Below are 19,531 nucleotides of genomic sequence, written 5' to 3' on the forward strand. Positions count from 1 at the left end.
ATCTTTGACTTTGAAGGTGCATAGTATACCGCCACCTACTGTACCGGAGTATGCATAAATAAACAATACAGAATGGAAAATAATACCTTCCTAAACAAATTCCTACATAACACTACACATCTATTTTCTAGATCCTATTGCATAATCTTGTAACACCTATTCCTGACACCCACATTCAGGCAAGATGACATACCTGTTAGAGGAGTCATCTCATGCACTACAAAGGGAGTAATCTATTTATTGGTTTGCTCTTGTGGAAGAGGATACATGGGCCAAACTAAACGCCAACTTAAACAGGGAATTGCAGAGCATCGTAGTGCATTGTTACACAGCGATCAAAAAAGTATCTCTTTCTAGGAGAGGAGGGGATCTGGAATGCAGTCTACATTGCATTGTAATAGTGATTGCATTCTATCATAAATAAATTGAGATTTGAGTTCATACAGTCATTAAAAACGTAATAAATAAGATGGTATAAATAAAATGTTGAAAGATACAGTACGTTACCATTTCCAATGCCAGTCAGTAATATGAGTGCACGCAGGTGGTGAGTAAGAGCATTTTTATTTACAACAGTACAATTTCCCTTTAAAAACATTCACATGCACTGCACCTCACCAACCAATAAGAATAGAGTGAGAGCTGAGGATCTCATCCTTAAATCATAGTATGAATTGACCAGACCAAGCAGTGACTGTATATACTATACTCTTTTCCTCAATAATTTGATACATACCGGTATAAACTACATGTTATGGATTATCCAGCTGCTTTGTGGCATTATTCAAAGAACTGTGTGTCACATTTGCAAGCGACCCTTTCTCGTGGTATCCACCCATCACACGCCTGAGGCAGCAGTCACACGCGTCTGGCACCAGCTCTATCAGTTTGGCATGCAAACAGCAGGTCAGCATTCTTCTGGATTGTTCTGGATAGCTGGTTGGTCTAGTTGTTTCTTCCAAATAACAGACATCACATTTCCAGTGGCAGCTGTAGGACTTTCAGTGACCTTTCATCTTTCACCCTCTACCTCCTGTCTTTCGCCCTCAGCCCCCTGTCTCAGTCTACTCAGGGTCAGCTAAAGGCACATGGGTTTGCTGTTGGCAGGGTGCAGGACTGCTGGAGGCCTGTTGTTTTTGTTTGCCAGTGGCTAGGCAGACTGTTTGCTTAGTGTTTTTATGGAGGGTTGGTGACGGACTGCAGGGCGGTGTTATCTGGCCTAGTGTATCCTGGCTCCTGTATATGTCCTGTAAAGGATGTTGCTCGTGCTCGTGTGTGTGACCCGGTGCTCGGCCTTGGGGGTTGTGTGTTTGGCGCATATATGCCTGGCTCAGTGCCAGGCTGAGGATCTCCGTTTTCTCCTTGTAGAAGCGGAGCTCTGTGCCTCGGCGTCGGGCCAACACCAGCTCCCTCTGCGCCACCTGGAGCTCCTCCCCCAATCGCCCTGGTGACCTCTGCTCCCGCCCCAGCCAGTCCAGAGCCATGCTGCTGCGCATGTACTCATCAAGTCCTCGTTTAGAGTAATAGGCAATCACACTCTGAGAGGAAGAGCAATAGATTCTAGGTTATAATGCAATATTGTATATGAACATTTGCTCTAACCAAGGTCTGATCAGCCTAATCTAATGAAGTGAGATGTGTCCCATCATAAGAACTGTACCTGTCGAGAGCACTGCCTTTCCCTCAGAGCCTTCAGTGTCCCATTCCAGTGCAACAACTGGAACACTGTCATCATCTCCTAGAGAGGGAGGGAGGGAGGGAGAGGGAGGGAGGGAGGGAGAGAGAGAGGGAGGGAGGGAGGGAGAGAGAGAGGGAGGGAGGGAGAGAGAGCCTTATGCAACATCATGAGTAATGATTTGGATCGTGAACCCAAACACTCAGCATTGTGTGAGTACATCTGACAAAGATAATGTATTACCTGAATACTTTGTTAACCCATAACCAAACTGTGGATGATAAGTTTGAAATTATATTCTAAATCTTCATTTACCAGGTAGGCTTTGCCCACAATTTGAGAAAGCACCATGTGGGTGAACAGCTGCCGTGTGTTTGAGCTGGTGACATTAGTGTTAAACAGTGAGGGAGCCTATAGATTAACTTAGCTTGACCTAATGAGACACAGCTGGAACATGTGACACGCTAGTTGTCCGGGGTTGAAGTCTCTGCTGTACCTGCTAAACTGTTTACGTGTCCATTTCAGCATCACTCCATTTTCAACTGTGCATCGATCTACCCTACACTTCTAAGTAAGTGAAGCTTTGTTTATTTAGCACCTATTAATACCGGAGTTACAAAGTGCTTCACAAAAACAAAAGAGCAAAAAAAAAAACTAAAACTGAAAGAAAACACCCACATACAGACAGAACAAAACAAAACAAGGATGAGCTGTCCCCGGGCTGCAGGCAGAAGGAAACAGGAAAGGAACATGTTTTTGCACTTGCCATTCTTCCATCCTGACTCTTTGTTTATCAAATTGTCTGACGCCTACTGCATTGATGCATGCTGTATGAATAGTTTTGTTCCAAATGAGACACCCACTCTCTCATTTTGACTGCAGCTGGCATGAAAGTTAAGCACATTATGGCTTAGTATTGGAGTTAGGAGTCATCTTTTCTTATAAATAGTTAATTTCCTGATTATTATTCTATTTTTTTCAAATTTTCAATTGCCAACATTGCCTAATGAATTTCAGGTAGCAAAATTGTTTCAAAATGGATATATAGCATTTTGGAATGAAACTCTTAATATTTTATATATTTGTAGGCGAGTGTGTAAACGTGCACAGAAACTGTACAATTAATATTTAAGTGTGACCACCTGCATACCAGTGCATGCAAGTGTGTGGACATTTGAGCGTATGTGTGTGCATGCATTTAAGTGTGCTTGCGTGCATGTGGTACGTGTGTGTATCTGAGTGTGTGTGTGTGTGTGTGTGTGTGTGTGTGTGTGTGTGTGTGTGTGTGTGTATGTATGGAAGTGTGTGTGTTGGGTCTTGGAACCTCTCCATCGCTACGAGCCCTGCTTTAGCAGGAATGATAATGAAGCCATTTCCTCCTCCTAATAACCCTCTGTCTGCAGACCTATGCTTATTTACATAGAGGTAGAATGATTAGGTGTTTCATACCACATCTCCCTGCCAGAGGTCTGACAGCACATGCTGAGTGCTGACAGAGAAATAATGGGAATGAATAGGAATATAGAGCTTTCTTATAATTATAAAGCTGGAGAGTGGAATTGCCACCCACTGGGGAGCATTTTAAGTATATACTTTGCTTATCTTTGGCTTAATAGTTTGATTTTAAGTGTCGTCAATTTTTGGAACACAATAACAATGTCATTATTTGGGGGTCCAATTATGAATGGACCCTTCTATGTCCCTTGTTACTAAGCAACTCGCAAATCCTGAATCCTTTGAAGAATATGATGACCACATATATGATTTCAGAGCACAGCTACAAGGCAAAGAGCACTTGCAAAATGACACAAAGCATGATGTTGTACCTGGAACTCCATCATGGTCCGTCCTTTGTAGGAGTGGAGCAGCAGACTGTAGGTTCCTATACTGGTGCTTGAGTCACACGCATCGTCCACAGAGACCTGCACGACAGACACCACACAGCAATGCAACATGGGCCAGGGTTTGTTCTAAGCATTCATATTGAGAGGAACAACACAGCCACTCACAGCGCTGTCTGTGGCCGCCTGCTGCAGGCTCTGACAGATAAACGGAGGGCTGATGCGTCGAGCCGGCAGCTCGTTCACCAGGGAGTTCATCAGAGCCACACGAGCCGCGTCCCTGCGGGCCTCCGCCTGGCTCTGACACACCTGAGCAGGAGGAGATGGAGGTGAGAGGAGGAGCAGGAGATGGAGGTGATGATGAGGAGATGAAGGTGAGATGAAGGGCAAGAGATGGAGGTGAGACGGCGAAAAGGAAAGGGGGCAAAGAGGAAAGAGCCATGCGAGTCTACGGCTCGTTAGTTAAGTTTGATTTGACACTTCTGAGGGAGTTCACAAGAGCTGATCATGGGATCACAAATCCAATCAGATTAAGACATTAGAGGCAGTCACAGATAACCAATCAAACGCCTGCTATGAGCTAGCTAGAGGGTGCTGTGCGGGTCACAATGAACCCATTGAAAAGCATATCATGGGATCCAAGCTGAACAAAATCAATATAAAGCAAACTTAGAAATGTGTGTGTGTGTTCATTCCTGTTGCACAGCCTTTTCACATGCTCCTAATTCGGAGTGAGAAATGTCGTAACATAACTTGACCCGCATTCAAATGCTTTTGGTCAGAAAACGTGACCTTTAATAAAAAAAAGTATTTTATAATTTAATTTCTTTGGTGGCTGTTTGTTTTTATTTTAGTGACATAGTTACTTTGTGCTGCAGCAGCAGAATGAAGAGGGGAACATGCTCATTAGGCATGGAATTAATATTTGAATTAATTTAATAAAAACAGAAATTTTGACAACTAAAATTGGAAAAGTGGAAAATACAAAGTGGAAAAACAAAGTGCAGATACAAAACAACAATACTAATTATTTACAGAGAAAGCCAAACATCATATATAATAATAATACCTAATTGCTACCAACAGTTAATTACACAATACCCATAGCCTCTCTAAACACATGTTGGCAGATTGGGTATTAGAATATTCTGACTTTTCCAGTTGTTTACCACTGTTTAGGGTCACTTGTCCTGTTTGTCTGAAACTTTTTGTATATGTACTTTTGTAGCAGGGCACTCTTGAAAATGAGGGCTTGCTCTCAAGAGGCTTCCCTGGGTAAATAAAGGCAATCAATCAATCAATCAATCAATTCATGTGTGCTCATGTCATAATTACAATATTTCTGACAGCACTTGAAGGTAGCAGATGCACCAAGACGGGGGTTGTCTGTTAGTGACAATACCTTATAGTTTCCAAAGCAGCTTCCTCCAGGTAGGGTGACATAGCAGACGTACGGGGGACCGGGGGAAGGGGCAGACTCATACAGGAGCAGGCTCTCTGATTGGCTGGCTGAATCCCTAACAGAGCCATCTGACTCACTGGAGGATCCATTCAACCGCCTCACCTGCTTCTGCTCCCAGAAATGATGGAGCATGGCCACAACATTCACTGCACAGACACAATAAGGACACGTGGATATCAAAACACTGAAAAGGAAGGGTTGAGGAATGACAGTGATGAAAGCGTTGATGACCAAATTTGATGAACATTTTCATGGATAAAATTTCAAAACATCTCCATGACTCATAGAATTTCCATGTGAGGCGGTGACTCTGAATCAATGCTAGAAATTATTACTGCACTGGACAAATAGGATACACCTCGTTATATTGGATTTTAGGGCTTTAGAGTTACTGCATCACATTACATGGAAGCTATGGGCTACATGCACAACTCCACTACTTCCTGAAATTAGTACAGCTTCTTTATTTCCTGTCATCACTATTGGATGAAGTGATTAATGTCAGGTGTGCTGCAGTCACAACAATGATCAGGCACACCTGATTCATCAGTTCATCCAATAGTGTAGGACAGGAAATAAAGAAGCTGTACTAATTTCAGGAAGTAAAGAAGTTGTGCATGTAGCCAATTGAAATACAATATGAATATTAAATACAAGAAGAATCCAATCTAATCTAAAATCCAATATAAAGAGGTGTGTCCTATTTGTCCAGTGTAGTAATAATTCCTGGTATTGATTTGAACCAAATTCTACCAATTCCATGACTTTCCAGGCCTGGGAAATAAGATTTTGAAATTCCACGACAGTGGGGAGACCCTGAAAACAGAACAGGAGGTCTTGATATTAAAACTATAACAAGAGAGCCAGACAGATCTGAGAAGTGTCATAATCATGGCATGAAGAACACACTGTTTGAATGTAGGCCTACGTTGATTCATTTATCTGAAGCACAGCCTGTTGATCAGTCTTGTTTCACTTGAATCACTTGTGATGAATTTGAAACCTGTTGATATAATAACCACTGCCAGAAGTGAAAACATTTTCTTTCTTTTTTCATTCTCCGTCCACAGAAAATTGGACTTGCAGGTTTAAGTTTCAGTGTTTGTGGGTGAATGTCTATATATTCATCTATGTGAAACCACCCTCTTTTTTTGTGAAGTCAACATTCCCAGACAGGGTGTATTTAGGTAGAAATGGTTTGTGTAGGGAGCCACCCTGTCCCTGGTCCTGAGGCTGCACACATCAGCATTTCTCAAACATAACACGGTGTATGATCAACATGGTGCGCTCAGCTCCAGAGTGCTTTCTCACCCTGAGAAAGGTTTAGACGCTTCCTGTGTCCCTCGTGTGTGCAAAACAATGCACTGCAGGTCAGTCGAACTTGACTGACACTGGGTTCATACTATCTGGAAGGGCCAACGTAACAAGAAAAGAGTGTGGTGTTGAGGAAGAAATAGCAACATTTATCATGCTCACTCAATATGTAACCTTTGACCCATATTTACAGCGTAAGTGCCTAAAACGCAACAATAGTGAATCTGCTTCACCATTATATGACACACACAACTGTGAGCTTGGAATATGCAAATGCCCAAATCACATAGATAACACTGAGTGACCTTGGCAAAATAACTTAGAAAGAAGGGGATCATTACACAGCTCCTTAAAGTAACATAACTATTATCATTGGTTGTTCAGTCTTGTTCATTCATATGAACTTGTACTTTTTAGATGTATTTATATATTCTATCTGTATTACAGTAACATCATGAATATTCAACACTACAAGCCTAAAGTATAACCATCTAGATTTTGAGTTCCTTGGCTCCCAACGTGCAGATTGAATAAACCTGTTACTATTCATCTACAGTGGCTTAGCCTACTTGTGTTTGTAAAGAATAATCTTTTACAAAGCTTGAATGTCAGGGTAGCAGAAAATACAACTGTAAGAACTAGACTCTTTTACGTGTAACAATTTCATTCTGATATTAAAACATAAAGAAATGTGTCTATTCCCTCTTGCATTTTGTATTTACGTATTGTTTCTCAGTTACTCACGGTCTTTGGGGCCGGTGTCGATCTCACTCTGTGACAGGTGTGACATCATGACGCTGTCCGCAATTTTCACTCTGCTCATCCTCATCCAGGCGCTCGGTCCCGGCAGCGTCGCCTCAAACACGCTCAGTCTGCTTCTCTCACACACTTGTCCAATTCAGCTCACACATGCTTGATCAAAATGAGCTGCTGCAGCCCACACATGACCCTAAGAGAGCCTCCATCATCAGGGCGGGAACACCGTCAGGAACCAGCCCAAAGTCCTAATGCCCCCTTCACTCTCCCTTTCTCCACCTCCCAAACTCCCTCTCTCCCCTCCTCCTCCTCTTGTGTGAACATCTCACCAGGGTTTCTCCTCTGAAGCAGACCACCTTTGTCACCCACACTGCCAATTAGCTCAGAGGGCCCCTCACTCTTTCTGCACACACACACACACACAGGTCCAGCACTGGAATGCTGAGCCCCTCCCCTTGGGCTGTGCAGCTGGCTAATCCCTCAAGAGTCGGAGCGTTTCAGACCTGTGCAAAGTTGCCAAGTTGAACCATAGAACAGCACAATATATAATACATATATATACACACATATATATACAGTATATATATATATGTGTATGTGTGTGTGTGTGTGTGTGTGTGTATACATAGCATCTGAAGAAGAGGGAGATGGCAGTGTGGGTAGGTGTCATAAGTCCAATCTATGATGTGAAGAATGGAGCTGGTTTCACATGAAACACCGCCCAACATCTAGTTCCCAGCACAATGCTGCCCAGTATCCCATGTCTGAGTCTGGGGTGAGAGAGTATGGTTGGGGGGGCTGGGTGGGATGGAGGGATACTTTTGACTTCACACACAAGTCTGAGCCCACTGAGGCCGGGGTCTGAGGGGTCCATTCACCCTCTTCATATGAATGGCCATTGTTCAGCTCTGAATCCCCCCCGGTCTCTGAAAGCTTCTTACACATTAATGAACTATATACAGAGAGGAGTGGTTTCTTAGCTCCCCGAGTCCTCTTCTATTGCGTGTCATGCGTGCCTCGCTTTGTCTGTGTGTGCGTGTCAATCAGACAGAGCAAATGGCCATGAGCGTCTATTTCCTGCACCTTTTCCTGTCTGACGCATTGGTGTGTCCTGGAGCATGCATGTTCCCACATGTGTTTGTGTTCGTCTCGGGGTGACTCTATTGAGTTGATTGGCTGCTGAGAGGGCGGACGCGGGGATCCATTCAACCTGTCCAACAGTCGGAGGACCTTTGAACCACAGGAGTTTAGCATAAAGAAAGGCGCTCTAGCAACTTGCATTCTATTTGAATGTTAAATCGACACGCACATCAGTCATAATCTGTCAGCATTATACTACTGACCTACAATGAAGTTGGGAGAATACAAAAATAGCAACACTTACACTGTTTCTATTTGATGTAGCGAGATTGTAAGCAGGGTGTGATCTTTACATAGAACATCTATTCAAAAAGAATGGCCTCCTAGTCGACAGCGAGGATTTTTGCAAGGTTTGATTTCAATTTGCAGACAAACAGAATGCTTGCATGTGCATTTATCCTCAGCGTTGAGTGCAATCCAATTCTTTTAAATGGACTATAGTGAGATGACATGATATTAATGTTTAAAATGGCTTTATTGTCAATCATTCAGCCTGATTAGGATGAGTAGTAGTTATAATGCATTATAAAGCACGTTCAGCATGGCAGTTCAAACAGACAGTGTGGGGGTTGTCTGAGTAAAGAGGCATGTAGAGGAATGCACAGTCTACATTGATTCAGCTGTGTCCTTCATCTCACCTGCATTTCCCCACAACAGTACACAAGAGTGTTGAACACATGCTCTCTGAGATTTTACCGTTTCCATGAACCATCATGTGTTTACACCACTTCAGATGAAGGAACATAGGAACCGAGTAGACAAAGCCCCTGTGGACGTACACTCCCCGTCTCCACTTGGGTGTTTCTTCCCTGTAGTCCCATTTATCCCCAAAAGGAGGCGGTATCCATGCTGGACTTGATGTTAATTTGGTTCTCTCTCTTGGCTTCGGTCACCAGGTTGGCCTCTCCTTTCTGCAGACGTCTCCTCTGGGCAGCCTTCTGCTCCTTAGTCAGCTGCCTCCGTACCTTCTGACGGATGACCTCCTGCAGGACACACAATCACAGAGACATCAGGTCAGATACAAACACTCCATCTACAAGAGCCGCACGAGGCTTACGTAAGCATGTCCACTGCATGTCCACACATGACGTAAGCATGTCCACTGCCTCTGCTTTTGATGATAGGTCACCTGTCACATTCTTTCAGCCATGTGAAAGCTCTTTGGCAACAAGTACAACTACAGGCAATAGTAAGGTTTGCCTAAAAGAAGTGTAATAGGGATGCTACGTTGCCTGTTGACATTTCCAGGCAGTCAATTTTCCAAGAGATCAAACCAGTAAAGAGTATGTCTCTATGTTATTATATTAGTATTACAGGACAAGGCACGGTAGGCTAGAAAGGAGCGCGCTCTGTTCTAGTTCATATAACCACATGCATGTGTGAGTGTGTCTGTGTGTAAGATGTACTAACTGTTGGTATGGTAGAGCAGCTCCCTATGCTGCCCACAGTGGCTTCGCTGTCTGTTCTCCTCCTCCTGTGTTCTGCCATTTGTAGAAGGCTGTCTGAGTCTCTGCAGGAGAAAGAAAAAAACAACATGCAAAATGAATTGGCATTGTGCGACACTTTACAACAAAGCACATAGATGTTTCTTATGCATTTGCTTTTAACAAGCCTGCTTAACTTGACACAAAGGACTGTATGTTGATGTTCAAAGGAAAAAGGTACCATCAGACAATGTAAGGGAGACTGTAAGAAGACTATCAAACAGTGTCTACAATTCTCTTTACCTGAAGGGTTTGAACTCTCTGTTGGAGGCAGAAAGTTCTACCAGCTCTGGGCAAACATCCTCTGCTTCCTTCACCTCTTCCTGTTGGTCCCTCTCTCCCTCTCCCTCTTCATCACTTGCAGCCATCGGTGACGTCTCGGTCTCTTTCTGTTCTTCCCTCATGTCATTCTCTCCCCCCTCATCCTGTGTGTCTGCATGCGGCTCGCTGACTTTCAGGCCGTCCAGCTCCAGCATGGCTTGTTTGTATTCCTCCATGTCCACGCTCTCGTCCTCCTCCTCTTCTTCCTCTTCTCTCGCTACTTCCTCTTCATCCTCATCTCCATCTTCCTCAGGTCCGGCCGGGTGTAGCAAGGCAGCATCTCTCTCCAGATCTTTGGTGAAGCCGCTGGCTGAGATTTCCACATCTAGAGAGCAAGAGCGCCTATAGGAATATGCAGTGACAACAAAAGATTATTGCCATGGTAACAAATTGAATCACTCCTATTCATTTCCCACCCACTCTGTTAAATAAATGGAGGGAAGCAAGACAATTCAGGATGAATTGAATTTGAGCCAATTACAAGACAGTGCACCAAAATGGTTGCACTTTAGAACCTTGCAATTGAAAAATAATTACATGCAGTCACCTGATGTCTTTGAAGGTTGGGTAGAGCTCACTCTCGTAATTGTATTGTTTGGCAAAGAAATCTCGGACACATTTGACATCTCGGTCAAAATACCTAGAAAAAAAGTTCGATAACAGCAACAGATTTCGAAGTCAAGCTTTTGTTCTATTTGTGAATTAGTCATTTAACTTAACTTGTAACTTTATGGGACAGAAACTGACCATTCAGCGTTGAGGTGCGAGGTGGACACCATCTGAGGGAAGTCAATCATGGTCACGTGGTCCTGGTCGTCCAACATAAGGTTGAACTCGTTAAAGTCTCCATGAATCAGGCCGTGATTGGCCAGTTTGACTACAAGCTCCATGATCTCATTGTACAGCTCTGGCGGATCCTGCAGCTCACGCACCTGGCATCTGAATAGGAAAAGCAGCATACATATATTATACCAGGAACTACTAATGTATTAGTCTCGCTGGCCAGCCTCCCCTCCCTTCCGTGAGAGGAGTCTGGCGGCGATGGTCACCATTAGTGATGCACGGGCCGCAGTTATAACCGCGCTGACCGCGGACATCGCGCCCCGCGGGCGGGCCAGATCATAAAAATAAACATTCTGATTAATAGCGGATGGGTTGCGGGCGGTTGAAACAATGTACCATTAATGAGGAAAAATAATATTAATTACGTTCTCTAGTCTATGAACGTATTTTAAGCTACATTTTTCATCAGGCACATTCTTAGTCGCCTATTGTAGATCCCCAAAGGACCCACGGCCGTAAACCAAACAATCAGCCATGTGCTCTCCACTTTTCGTCCATATATGGTCAATGACGTCACCCTCAAAAAGGAATCTCCGCTGAAGACGTGTTTGAAGAGAAGACGCGTTCGTATTTTCCCATACAATGAGGCAATCAAGTAAGCTAAACTTAAAGCTATAGCGTTAGCCGTGTAAACTACATGAGGGCAAGTGGTGCACTGGACATAATACAGCATGGAAGTTTATTTGGAGTCTTGGACTGCAGCGATCGCACCAACGGCAGCAGAAACCGTAAGTTCGCTCCTTTTATAGCATTTATAGAGACACTGCATGAAATAGGCCACGCCCATCACGGGGGAAAGGCTCCGTTCATTTCCACACACCAGCGTCATTTTCCTTGAATTAAACATATCTAAAAGCTGTTGTGTGGTGGGCTGCGCAGACAAAAAATCGCCAGTTAAAGTTTTTTTGTACTCCTGAGCAAAACAATGAAGCCATTGAGAATTGGCGAGAAGAAAAATGTGGATCTAGCTGTCAAGGAAGTAAGTTGGAGTGTTCCTCTTCCGTATATACGATCTTTTTCTGCAACACGCAACCATGCACGTGACATAGGAGAACGCCAGGATTGGAGGGGGGCTTTCTGTTTTCCCCCGTCTTGGGCGTGGTTTCTGAATGATGACGTGTTACGCAGTGTCTCTATATAGCGTCGGGTGCATGGCGGGCGCGGATCTATAAATAGTATGAAATAATTTGCGCGGATTTATGGCGGGCGGACAGTTCATGCATACACGTGGATTAGGATGGCATAAAAGCTCATCCGCTCATCTCTAGTCACCATTGTGGAATTGCGATGGGCGGCGCTTAGCGGCAGTGCCCTTGGAAAATAGTTTCCAACAATTCAACTTGCCATTTTCAGCGTGTAGCCACAAGCTAGCGTATAGGTTTCTGCCGTTAGCTTGCTAGCTAGTTAGTGTTGTTGTTTTCACTGCGGCGGCAGGGGACTATTTACAGTGAAACACAGGGAGGAGGGAGCGGAAGCCACTCTGATTGACATGGTCGGAGCCAATGACAGAGATTCTTAAGCGGGGAGCGGAAATCCAGCAGCCTCTGAAACCGACGCCTCCAATGGGAGAGCAGCTGTAGAGCAGGGGAGGGCTTATGCCAGCAGCCTGTTTCCGTGCAGCCAGACTCCTCTCACGGAAGGGAGGGGAGGCTGGACAGCGAGAAGAGTAATGCATAGAACTCCTTTGAGAGAAGGGTTTGATTACTGAGAAATACAGAGGAAAGAATGTACAAAAGCAAGCAGGAACGAAGGTTTTGTTACATACAGTGGATATCCATTGATGAGTTCCATCACTACAGCATGTCTGTTATAGTCCACAGGCTTGGGAACGGGAAAGCCTCGCTCATACAATGCCTGGAAGGAGAAAGGAGATGACACTAAACATTCGGCACACAGAAATTGCTTCCTATATCTTATGGACCATAGAAGACATTTCCCATTCATTTCAGATAACTACGGTATGCTGCCTCCTTGTGTCACAAGACCAGCAGCTTAGTGCCTGTGACTGATTCACTTCATACCTTCATGTAGGCAAACTCCTTCATGGCAGAGAGACGAGAGAGGTAGAGCCAGGACATGTTCTTCCTGTGTTTGTGGTAATCTCTCTTGTTCTTCAGGTTCCTGAAGGAGGTTCGCCCCAATCTGTGAAGCTTCAGAGCGTACTGCTCCCCTTCTGGACTTGCCACAATGTAAATATCTACAGGAGGTGGACACAAACAAGTATGGGTGTACTGAAATGCATTGACAGCCATATTATTTACAACAGTTTAGGGTTAGTTACAGGGGAGAGGACACACACACACACACACACACACACACACACACACACACACACACACACACACACACACACACACACACACACACACACACACACACACAGCATTTCAGTGCTGCTGGATCATTGGGGGCTAAGCACCTTGCACAGCATCATATCTTCAAACTACAACAGTCCAATTGTAACAAAATGCCTGTGTATGTGTAAGCAATGCATGAGCATGTGATGTTTTTTTTTTACCTGACTCCTTTCCAACACCCATCTGGTTGCCAACAGAAAGCAGCACTTCTCTGGAACACATGGTCTTCAGGGCCAGGTAGTCATATCCTCCATAGTTCAGCCTGTAGCCCTGCACCGCTGAAATCAACAAACGCATGCTGCATTAGAACTTTGAACAACATGTACCATCTCTACCAGCTTAATCTGAGGTCATTATGTGTTTTCTTACCTTTGGATCGTTCATAGGCCACGAGTTTGTGCTTCACAAGCTCCCTGAGGATCTTATTGCACCCCCCGTGTTTGAGGCTAGCAATAGAGGACAGAAGACTAACTGGAACAATCTCATGGTTCTTCATTCCCATCTCAACCTGGGCGAGGGGAAACACACCTTTAATCCCACAGTTGACTGTCACAGACAGCATTCAAATAGGAGAGAGCTACTGAACATCACCACAGGAGTAGGTATTCAGGCCCCCTGGCAGTGACATAGGTCCATCTGCTATCAAAGTATTTAAAGCCCTCACCTCTCACTCCTTATCCTCCTGAGACCCGACAGGTTAGTATTTTAATTGTTTGTATATTATTCAAGTCTCTTGGATGAAAGAAAAATAAACATGTTGCAGTAAAATGTTTTTCAAAAATTCGATGTATTCATTTTTTGTCGAACGTCCCGATGGAAACGGCAATAGTTCTTGGTTCATGTGAAAATGCAGATGAAAACATGGAGATGCAGATGCTTCTGGCCCAAAGGGCTCCACATTTAGCGTTAGGCGCATCCTTTGTGATTGTGTCCCGCTTGCTCATCGTCAGCTCTGATGCCGCCGCGCCTCATCCTCTCTCAGCATCGTCTATTTCTAACCTGTCCCACTTCATCCTCATCATGTGAAAGGTAAAGCTCTTTGTCTGAGACCCCCGCAACAACTTTTAGCAAAATTCTCTCTGCTTTATTCAGTTCTGTCTCCTAAAATGTTAAAATTAGGTAACTCTACTTTAGCAGCTGCAAAGGCAAACGATGGAAAACAGCATTTTGTGTGACAGAGCTTGGTGATGTCAGTGACAGACAGCTAGCTAGCTAGTTAGCTTGATGTGTGTACAGTACTGCATCCTGTAGGTAACGTTAGCATGGGCTAACTCGGTCAAAGTCCGTTACTTACCGCCGTCAGGACGCGGAAGTCATCTCGAGATAAATACCTCAAAACCACAACATTTAGCTTCCCCATATTTCCACACAAACACTTATCGTCAACTGTAATGATCAATATTTTGTCCACATTCCGACCTTAGTCAACAACGTCAACACATGTCCAAGCAGTGGAGCAGCGCAAGACGGAAGCAGCGTGGACTAAACGGAAGTAGCGTCACGGAAGTATCGCCTGACATCATGGTAACCCGGATAGAACGAGTGTTTCTTGTTTCCACGACAACCTGAACAATGCTAACTGCTGTTCACAGAAGCGCAGGATTTGGACAAGTGAGCCAGTCGTACTTAACTTGATAGGGTAAATATATCACTTTTATGGTTATTTCACTCAATCATAGTAGTAGTGATTCGGAGTGATTCTCAAGCAACCATGGCTCCACGTTTTTGCCACGGACCCCCATTTGATATGATTTTGTCCCGACGTCCGTGACTGTCTTTATTGTGAGATGATAACAGAGTGAAAGTATGACCAAAACAGTCATTCTTCTTCATTCTCTAATTGTTAATTTCTTTTAAATGAAATAATGGCGAAGTTTGACAATTCATCAATTTGCTGGGGACCACCTCAAGGACCCCAATGACGTTGAGAACCACTGAGCTAGCCTAGTTGATTAGAAAGACTGGCTATTTTGTGGTCATAGGTTTCACTCTCTCCACTAGTAACCTATATCCATCCTATAGTATTGATTGGGATAAAACTGTGGTTTAAAGTGATCCTTGACTTGAACTGGACACACTGGAATATAGAATACAATTGGAGATGTGTGGGTAATTTGAATGGAAAAACGGTGGAGCTACTAGGAGTATTTTTATATAGCAATATTTAATGCGAAGTAATATATCTGTGTACAGGCAGTTACAAATCAGAATATATCTTCAAAGTTATACGGGCAGACAAAACGCAACGCGTTTCAACCACGTAGGTCTTCCTCAGGCAATGTTAGCTTGCCTGAGCTAACAGGCAAGACAGGGTTAGGGTTGGATATGGAAAGCCCTGAGAGCGAGACCAACAGGCCAGAGGGACAGACCACCAGCCCTATGGGAGCGACAACCAGCCCTGTGAGAGAGACCCCAAGCCCTGTGAGAGAGACCACCAGCCCCAAGAGAGAGACCCCCAGTCCCAAGAGAGTGACCCCCAGCCCCAAGAGAGAGACCACCAGCCCTGTGAGAGAGACTGCCAGCCCTGTGAGAGAGACCGCTAGCCCCAAGAGAGAGACCCCCAGCCCCAAGAGAGAGACCACCAGCCCTTTGAGAGAGACCGTCATCAGCCCTGTGAGAGAGACCGCCAGCCCTGTGAGAGAGACCACCAGCCCTGTGAGAGAGATCCCCAGCCCTGTGAGAGAGACCCCCAGCTCCGAGAGAGAGACCCCCTGCCCTGTGAGAGAGACCCCCAGCTCCGAGAGAGAGACCCCCTGCCCTGTGAGAGAGACCCCCAGCTCTGAGAGTGAAACCGCCACCCCTGTGAGAGAGACCACCAGCCCTGTGAGGGAGGAAGAGGAGAGACCTGAAGAAGAGGGAGCCACTGCAGCTTCTCCAGACGGCGAAAACATGACAAGAGAAGAATACACAGTTCTCCACCAGGCTCAGGCAAACCATGAGAGACTCCTCCAGCGCAGGAGCCAGCTGCAGATGAAGCTGCTCCCGTACCTCCGCAAGAAGATGATGGAAGATGGCCAACCGGAGAAGGAGGCACCCGGATCAGACCGGGAGCAGGAGCAGCGCTACGAGAACTTAATGGACGTCCTGGCCGACCTGAAGCAGCAACATGCCAGAGAGGAGGAGGCAGCTCGGCAGCAAGAGGAAGAGCAGAGATTACAGACTGAAGAGAAGCAGGCCCAGGTGGACAGTGAGTGGCGTGCCCTGGTGGAGCTGAAGCAGGACGTGGCCGTGACGCTGTTGAGCCGACGCCTTGGTAAACAGAAGGCTCAGGCCAAGGTGGAGGCCATGCTGGCATCGGAGCAGCTCAGGCACCATGAGCTGCGCCGACTTCGTCTAGAGCACATCAAGCTGAAGAACAAGGTGGACAAGTTGGAAGCCGAAGTCCGTGCCAAGGAGGAGCCCGCCGACGAGCTCGAGCAGGCCGGGAGACTGCAGGCAGAGAAGAAGCCTAACCCTTATCTGCGCAAGAAGAAAGCCAGCACTATGGAGACTAAAACCGGCACTACGGGGAAGAGAACCAGCACTGTGGAGGTCTTAGCACATGTGAAGGAGAAGCTGCACTGGACCCAGACGGAGTGCCAGGTCAAGCGAGTCCAGCTGGCCGAGTTGGACGTTGACATGGCCACGGTGAAGCAGGAGCTGATCAACATCAAGCAACGCCGCAACGGCCTCAACAGAGACAACCAGAGGCTGAAGCAGGAGAGTGGACTTCTGGGCAACACTGTCCTGCTCCGGGACTACGAGGACAGTCGGGACTCCACCGAGAAGCTGGAGGAAAGACTGGGCGACCTGCAGTTACAGCATACCCACACCATCCACAAGTGTGCCGGGTGGAAGCAGAAGAAAAAGAGGGAAAAGTAGGAAGAACTTTGTAAATGTGCTTCATAAATACATTTTACATACATTTTCATAAATACATTTTACTTGACTGTATGTTTTGTAATTTACGGGGATGCCAGTAGACATGGCTCAAGTCAATAGAGTGCCAGAAGTCACGCCCTCTTCCATGTTATATGTGGTGGAATTTTGCGAGACACACAGGCATGGAACAGTGAAATCCAAGCGATTGACAATGACATTTTTCCATCTACATCTTGTAAAATGCTTATAAAAATTGTTTTACTTAGTCAAACCAAGTGATTCAGCTATATTTAGAATCAGGGGGGACTGCTGGTATAAATGGGCTAGCAGGGCTAAGCCCTCCCTATCTTTTACAATAAAGATGATTTTATATATATATATATATATATATATATATATATATATATATATATATATATATATATATATATATATATATAATTTGCATATATGGCCTATATAATATAAGTAAAATATAAGGGGGAAGAAAGGGATTATTCAATTTGCATTTGTGGATTTATTTAGCAAATAAAAATAAAACATTTATTTGTTATAGAAAATGTTCTTTCATATTGTATCTTAAACTCAAACACACCAAGAAAGTACTCATAAAAAAAATCTGCAATTAATTATCTTTAGCATCTTTGTTACAGTAGCATCATGTAGAAGACAGTAGCTATTTACTACCACCTAGTGGTAAAATATGAGTTTGCCATCACATTTGGTCAAATCTGAAAAAGGACACATTATGGGAGCAAAATGGGTGAAATAGACATCTTGATGAGCTGTGGAATATCCAGTGATCAATCACACACTGGGGGAGCCAATTAAAGGGCGGTCTGGTGGTGGTGGTGGTGGTGGTGGTGTGGTCCTTCCCAACAACCCACCCCCACCCTGTCTACAAATGGTTGTCCACACTGTAGAGTCTACACTACAGGAACAACTTTTAAAATGGTATCATCCTTCTATCACTATTTGTGTCAGCTGTTTACATGTGCTGTCAAAGTCTGGAACTTGAAGGTCAGGTCAGAGAGAGGGAGGGAGAGATGGGAGGAGAGAGAGAGAGAGAAGGAGAGGGAGGCAGGGTGTTAAACTGAGAGATTTACTGCAGGGTTCTGTTGCCATAGCAGCTGGATTCTGTGCATTCCATGGGCAGGTAGGTTCTAAACAGAGTGAGTGTGTGTGTTTACCCCAGACTGCCCTGTGACAGACACAGCTCTGTTCTGCTCACACACACACATGCACACACACACATGCACACACACCACACACACACACACACACACACACACACACAGCGCTCCGCTTCCAGGCTGTGTTGACTCAGTGGAATTCCTCCATCAGTTTATTTAACATTCTGCGGTTCAGCAAGTGGCTGTGTCCAAGAGAAGCCAGGCATGCACTGTGTGTGTGTGTGTGTGTGTGTGTGTGTGTGTGTGTGTGTGTGTGTTACATTTATGTGCACAAATTAAGTAGGGGTGTTTTACTGTCCTTTATAATTGTAACATTACTTTTAAGACCTTAGAGTTCAGTTGGCTCCCTGAGCATATGGCACAACTTTATTGTGCTCATAATTAATTTATTCCAAAACATTAGAATGTTATCAGCCTGGAGGGTACAGTACATATACCGGTAAGAAAATGAGCTGGGTGTGAGTCATTCATGTAGTGTCTGTAGGTGTTCTGCTGGCTGTGCAGAGTAGCCAAGAGCAGCCTGTGTTTGTTTTCAACACTCTGCACTGCATCATGGGTGATTTCCTGTGTTCACACTCTGCACTGCATCATACTTTGTTCATCTAATTGCTCTAAATGTTAAGTTTACATTCTGTTGCACTGTCAACCCCTCAAATGTTTTTTGTTTAGTGTTTCTGTTTACTTTTCTTTTTACTAAGCAGATGTTTAAATATGTATGTACACAAATTCTACAACTGTGAATCTATATGTGTATGTATATTTTTACTCCCCTGTTTGAAAATGTAAAATGTGATGTTTTCAAAATAAATAAAAAATAAATGCATCCCTTAAAAAAAAGTGTTTTCCTGTGTTCACACTCTGCACTGCATCATGGGTGTTTTCCTGTGTTTATGACCTCTCAGCACGGCTGTCTGCCTGCTGTGTCACTTGCGTGTGACATGGAACGGAACATGTGTGCTGCCGGCCTGCGTGTGTTGACACCTCCGTCAGGTGTGTCCTGGATGGTAAACAGTTCATTTGCATCCATTCCATACCCTACTTTATGTATAGTACCACACTAAAATCCCCATTTAAAACTGGGCTGAAGCAACTAAGATCCAGGCTGAAGGTCTTGAACCCTTGACTGTGCAGGATTCAGCCAAATGTTACCAACTCACCTCTGCTCTCAAGCCATGCTGTAGCATGTCATATCCTGCTGAACTGCAGGGAGTTAGAATGGATACTACAGCTTCACTGTTTGGGAAAACAAAACCAAAACCACACCACCACCACCAACAACAACAA

General features: G+C 44.7%; 2 protein-coding genes across 2 annotated transcripts; both read right to left on the bottom strand.

The window, feature by feature from the left end:
* Positions 1-1,064: 1,064 nt before the first annotated feature.
* LOC310784316 (protein limb expression 1 homolog) lies at positions 1,065-7,121 on the bottom strand (the record flags this gene model as incomplete). Its single annotated transcript, XM_083645333.1, has 6 exons — positions 1,065-1,538; positions 1,661-1,738; positions 3,502-3,597; positions 3,685-3,825; positions 4,919-5,124; positions 7,037-7,121. 6 exons carry the CDS (start codon positions 7,119-7,121, stop codon positions 1,065-1,067), a joined length of 1,080 nt encoding a protein of 359 aa, XP_083501459.1.
* Positions 7,122-8,664: 1,543 nt separating this feature from the next.
* riok2 (RIO kinase 2 (yeast)) lies at positions 8,665-14,636 on the bottom strand. The gene is made up of 10 exons (XM_083643910.1): positions 14,488-14,636; positions 13,563-13,701; positions 13,355-13,471; positions 12,858-13,033; positions 12,602-12,690; positions 10,741-10,932; positions 10,541-10,633; positions 9,916-10,335; positions 9,599-9,698; positions 8,665-9,171 (listed from the first exon to the last, which is right to left on the bottom strand). The coding sequence occupies exons 1-10, from the start codon at positions 14,551-14,553 to the stop codon at positions 9,010-9,012; spliced, it is 1,554 nt and encodes a 517-aa protein (XP_083500036.1). The 5' UTR covers positions 14,554-14,636; the 3' UTR covers positions 8,665-9,009.
* Between the last annotated feature and the right edge of the window lie 4,895 nt (positions 14,637-19,531).

This window comes from Poromitra crassiceps, assembly GCF_964638095.1.
Source record: "Poromitra crassiceps genome assembly, chromosome: 10".
Taxonomy (NCBI): domain Eukaryota; kingdom Metazoa; phylum Chordata; class Actinopteri; order Beryciformes; family Melamphaidae; genus Poromitra; species Poromitra crassiceps.

What these genes read in the sequence shown, in the direction of transcription:
- riok2 (XM_083643910.1), bottom strand. Translation starts at nt 14,553, where the DNA reads ATGGGGAAGCTAAATGTTGTGGTTTTGAGGTATTTATCTCGAGATGAC. An exon ending in TCGCACCTCAACGCTGAATG is followed by an intron (nt 10,634 to 10,740) that starts GTCAGTTTCTGT and finishes CTTTTTTTCTAG; the next exon opens with GTATTTTGACCGAGATGTCA. An exon ending in AGAGAGTTCAAACCCTTCAG is followed by an intron (nt 9,699 to 9,915) that starts GTAAAGAGAATT and finishes TTTCTCCTGCAG; the next exon opens with AGACTCAGACAGCCTTCTAC.